The sequence below is a fragment of the Vanessa cardui genome, chromosome 16, assembly GCF_905220365.1.
Source record: "Vanessa cardui chromosome 16, ilVanCard2.1, whole genome shotgun sequence".
NCBI lineage: Eukaryota > Metazoa > Arthropoda > Insecta > Lepidoptera > Nymphalidae > Vanessa > Vanessa cardui.
Genome location: NC_061138.1, coordinates 7,557,302 through 7,562,667, shown reverse-complemented (window position 1 = coordinate 7,562,667; position 5,366 = coordinate 7,557,302). Strand labels below are relative to the sequence as shown.

At 31.2% G+C, this 5,366-nt stretch overlaps 1 protein-coding gene across 1 annotated transcript; it reads left to right on the top strand.

The window, feature by feature from the left end:
- Positions 1-564: 564 nt before the first annotated feature.
- Positions 565-2,993, top strand: LOC124536222 (2-iminobutanoate/2-iminopropanoate deaminase). The gene is made up of 3 exons (XM_047112713.1): positions 565-721; positions 1,779-2,005; positions 2,793-2,993. The coding sequence occupies exons 1-3, from the start codon at positions 630-632 to the stop codon at positions 2,933-2,935; spliced, it is 462 nt and encodes a 153-aa protein (XP_046968669.1). The 5' UTR covers positions 565-629; the 3' UTR covers positions 2,936-2,993.
- The last annotated feature ends 2,373 nt before the right edge of the window (positions 2,994-5,366 follow it).

The window sequence follows — 5,366 nt, the reverse complement described above, 5'->3', positions numbered from 1 at the left end:
TCATCTAATATTTCTGCAAATATATCTATTATTTGTAGAAAATAATAATATGAAATTACTTAACCGAAATATGGCCTAGATGTCATAATTATAGATTTTACAACATACTTACGGCACGTTTGTGTGGATTATTCGTTTATTGAAATGTCATGTCTCTAAAATTAACAGCTGAAATTTTAAAAATGTTAACGACACTATTATTATTTACTATGATTTGGATTAATAGGGCGTGACAAATAAATTAAAACAAAAGTTTTACTTCACAACACCTTTTGTATATTCCGAAAAAATACCCTATAATGTTGTTTATATTCCTTTACAACTATTCCGATATGAAATGCCAAAAGAAGTGTGCGTGAATTCCAAACAAAAAAAAAGCAAACAAAACTTACCTCTTTGAAATATTAATTTGAAGAATGACAAGAATATGAATCACTCAAAGCTAAAGTTTTGTCAGTGACAAAATATTATATTTCCATATGTATGATATTTTTTCATTTATTTGATTATTCTCTTATCAAGTGAAAACAAATCACAGTGAACTTTTGACCTCACGTTACTTGATATATTTTATTACAAACACAGAAGCGGCGGTGAACACTCAAGCAAACGTTCTATTTAATATAAAAATGTCTAAATCTAATACTGATTCCCACGTTGGAAAGGTAACAAAAACTATTGTCACGTCGCCATATATTTACAAACCCGTGGGACCTTACAGGTATGTACTTGTACATTGGCGTGGATTTTAATAAATCTTAAATATTTGTTTATTTATCCTCAGTAGTCAGATCGTAATGATTTGAAACTAATAAAATTGCAATTGTGACTTTAATTTGACTTAATAATCTTATTACCAAAATGATGTTACTATTTTTATTTAATGAAAATATCAATTAGTATAAAAACGATGAGTTGCCATAAAATAACCCGTTAAAATGTTGCTTGTGTTTTCAGTATAATTATTTCTTAATAAATATGTATGTGTATATAATTTGCATTTGCTTCGTTAGGGCGCAATTCTACTAACATAGCGCTTATGATACATTAGCGATTCTATTCCGATCCAACTTAAACTAATCCTCAACCTCAATAACAATAATAAAATTCAGCTAAAACTTAACTGAGAGCTAATTTTATTTATTATCTGTATACGATTATAATCCGATCCAACTTCGACCAAAGTGCAAATGGATTTTCGTTTTAGTAGAATTGGAATAGGCTATAGGATAATTAGTTTGTGGAATTGACACCCTGGTTCTGGTTCGGGGACGTAAAACGCTCTCGTGTTTTTTTTTTTCAATTCCAATAGTTAAATATTTTAAAAGACCTAGACTATTTTATTAATTGATTTATTCCTAACAATGTTAGCAGTGTTTACACTTTTGGACATTTGAAAGCCTATTTAGGTACCTTGAAATGGTTTCCGAGTGGACTTAGATAAAACCCTACAATTATCACATCACATCGTCCTTGTTCATATTAGGTGCATGCTGATATATGTGTACATAGGTATATCTATATTTCTGATCAAGATTTTGTGAATTTATTTTAAATATTGTGGTTTAATGATGATCTGTACAACCTCATCGCTTGCTTCTGCTTTAAAGTTCTTCTGGATAACTGTTAGCTAACTAAAGCTGTTTTTGGTATATTTTTATTTTGTTAATAGTTAATTTTTTTCTAAAAGAATGTTTGAATTGTTTTGTATTATTTGCATATTTGCCGAAGATTATCCATATTTATAAAACATATTGAATGCCTATGATTATTTACAGCCAAGCAATTCTATCAGATAAGACTCTTTATGTCTCCGGAGTACTGGGGTTAGATCAACAGGCTCAGCTGGTATGTGGTGGTGCTGAGGGTCAAACTCGACAAGCATTGGACAATTTAAAACACGTTTTGGAAGCGGGCGGTTCCTCTCTTCCGGGAGTTATAAAAACTACCATTCTACTGAGCAACATGGATGATTTCCAAGTTGTTAATCAAATTTATGCACAATGTTAGTATAATGAACTTCTAATATATATAATGTCTATATAAGGTTCGGATGTTGAGACAACAATAATGTATGGTGTCAATTAAGAATTCCTCAAAAAATGGCGTTTGAAATTCGGTGAAATTGTTATTAATGTTTTAGAAGTAAATTAAACTGGATGGAAGTAGTTATGTAGCTATATGTAATAGTGTTCCACTTAAATATAAATATAATATATCATAAAAAAGTTCGTGGTAGGTGTACAACAAATGGCCCACTATTGTTGGAATTGTCTATAATTATAATGTAGATGTCCTGGAACTTAATTGCAATCGAACACTCTTTTTTCATAAGTCCATTGTTTATTTAACGCTGAGGTTAGTTAGTGATGCAGTTATCCTGAGTTAAGTTTATGATTATTTATTAGACTCGCGATCTTGGATGTTTACCTTATCCAGATCGCGAAAAACTTGTAATCATCCTGTAATATGGAAATCCACCGCTATTTCTTAATTTTTTTTTTTCGATATCGACATTGAGTTTAATCTGAGTGAAAATCGTTAGGCTGTTTGAATACCTATTAGTTAATAATTGGTAGTACTTAAAATGAAATGCTCCACATAATCCGGTTTCAACTAAAATACTCAGATTTCGGAAGACACGATTAAGGTCAGCATTGTTTTATAGTTTATATTTCAGTCAAGTCCTTTGTTAACTAATAAAATACACTTGCCTTTGGCTATGACTATATGTACATATACAGGTTACTAAAACATAATTTATCACTTATGTAGTTAATAAATAATTCCAGATTTTCCAAGAGATTTTCCGGCGCGTGCTACCTACCAAGTAGCTAGGTTGCCTCTTGGCGCAGCGGTGGAAATTGAAGCCATTGCCCTGAGCGGAGACCTCGTCATAGCTGAAGCAGGGCCATGCCCCTGTTCCCGCATCTAATGTCCCAGTGCATTGAGAAAGAATATCACACTTAAAACAATAATAAATAAATGACAACAAGATCAAATGACATTCAATTAGAAAGAAACATATTCGAATGTTTTATTAAATTCTGTTATAATATAAAATTGGTATATAATTTGTTACTGTAATGTTCGTCCCATCGACATTCAATATATATACTTCAAGGGTAGTTTGGTGAAAGTTTGGTAAGGTTCTGAGCATAGAATCCATGACAAATTTACGGAACGGAAGGGAACGGAACAATTCTGAGCAGCACGTTAGAGATACTCGGCCGAATCTTCCTTCCGTAACGTGGTTATGTTCATGTAATTGTCATCGTCGAATATTATAATTAACTAGCGACCCACCCCGGCTTCGCACGGGTACAATACTGATACTAAATATACTCCAGAATTTGTTTATACAAAATCACATTGCAAACTTCTAAAATTATCAGTGTTTCTTTACTATTTTGTTCATGTATCATATATACACAATGTATTGTACATGTATTATATATACAAATGTTTTTTGATACATATATTGTACGGTTTTCTTGGCTGACACCGGCTCCAAATATAACAATAATTATAACTACATTATATAATCGTAAATCGACTTTTAAGTAGTCTAATATTTTTCATTTCATTTAACTTGGGAGGACTGAATAGGAATAGTGCATATTTATTTGTTCTAAAATAGTGTTTAGTTTAAAGTCAGTTTTTCTTTTTGTTAAATTTTTTTAGAGATCGGATGCACCAAAGCAGTCTACCAGGAGTTCGGCAGCTTTAGCTTCAGTTCGACAACTATTCGGCATAGAGCGCCGACTATCCGGCTTCTAAAGTTATATACATATATTTTCAATAAAATATATTTAGAATGCGTCAGAAATTTTATAATCTGTCTCACACAATTAAAAATGTTTATATCTAAAATTACTAACATGACATAATGACATTAAAAGTTACTATCTTAATCAAATGTAAATAACTGTATGATTATTGTTACCTCTAGTCCTTGCGTAAAATAATTCATTTTGCTTAGATTTATTGTCGTATATAGTTTAAAGGCTAGAGGCCCTAATTTTTTTAAACAAATCAATAAATACTTACATTTTGGTAGTACGATAACCGCGACTTTTATAAACTTTGCGAAAAAAATTCGGGGGGCAGTTTGAACTTTGAACCAAACAGTTACCTGTTTGATAATTAGAGGAGTATTTTTTTAAATAAAAGACATTACAACCTATAGAACTAAACGATAAAATACAAAGAAATGAAATTAAATCGGTAGGTAATAGTCAAAGAGTAGGAAGGGTTAAAGCCCAATAACCACAAGGCGTTGTGGGGAAATTCGCAGTTAGCGGCAATATCGTCGATAGTTCATAATGTGCAGTATACTAGCAATTACTGACTACTTTGTTAAAATGATTGCTTATACACACTTCATAATATTTTGAGTAATATGTATTACTTTACTTATAAATATATTATACCTGACTTAAATATTAATTTCTTATGACGTTGATTTGATTTATTACATAAGTAGTTACATTAGATAAATCAGTTATTTTAGGTAAGGTACATATGATATACATTGTACTCTTATTAAATTCAAGAAAATAAAATCCAACCGGTAACAATATTTACAAAATCAGTTTACCATGAAGACATACTTCTAGTTGAATATTGGCATATTATTTTATTATGACGTGATATGCATAATATATTATATTTTTAAATGTTTAGTACACTTGAACTTAATATAAGGAAGTAAGTCGTTTTAATTGTTCTTTATAATATTTATTTTTTTAATCTACACCAATATTATAAAGAGGAAAACTTTGTTTGTTTGGTTGTAATGAATAGGCTCAAAAACTACTGGACCGATTTTAAAAATTCTTTCACCATTCGAAAGCAAAATTAATCCCGCATAACATAGGCTAAATTTTATTTTGAAAAAAAATAGGGTTCCGTAAGATATTTTGGGTTTTTCGGACAAAAAAGGAAAAAATCTACCAAAAAAGTTGATTTTTTGCGTATGATGCCTAAACTATAAAAGATAGAACTATAAAATGTTCTAACTCCGGTCCTTAGAGGGCATAATGGCCTCCGATCCTAAGAACTTCATCAGATTCGTGACTGATGTTGGTCTGGCTGAGGTGTTGGGATCACGAATTTGAGGTTTATCACAATAGATCCAAGCGCCGGTTGCAGTAATTCTTCAAATGTGACCGTGCCTCAGCAGTAGGGATATTAAAAGACTGATTATGAACCGTTATCTACGCGGGCGATGCCGCGGGCGACCGCTAGTTATGTATAATACCAGCGGGTCGTCACAGCTTCGCAAGGGTAAATAAACTCTTAATAAAGAAATAAAATTTATTATTACAATCAGTTTACGAAATATATTTCGCCGATGTTATCTT

Excerpts from the sequence above, each read along its gene's own strand:
- LOC124536222 (XM_047112713.1), top strand. The coding sequence starts at position 630 with ATGTCTAAATCTAATACTGATTCCCACGTTGGAAAGGTAACAAAAACT. Across the intron at positions 722-1,778 it reads AAACCCGTGGGACCTTACAG|CCAAGCAATTCTATCAGATA; the intron begins GTATGTACTTGT and ends GATTATTTACAG. Across the intron at positions 2,006-2,792 it reads TAATCAAATTTATGCACAAT|ATTTTCCAAGAGATTTTCCG; the intron begins GTTAGTATAATG and ends AAATAATTCCAG.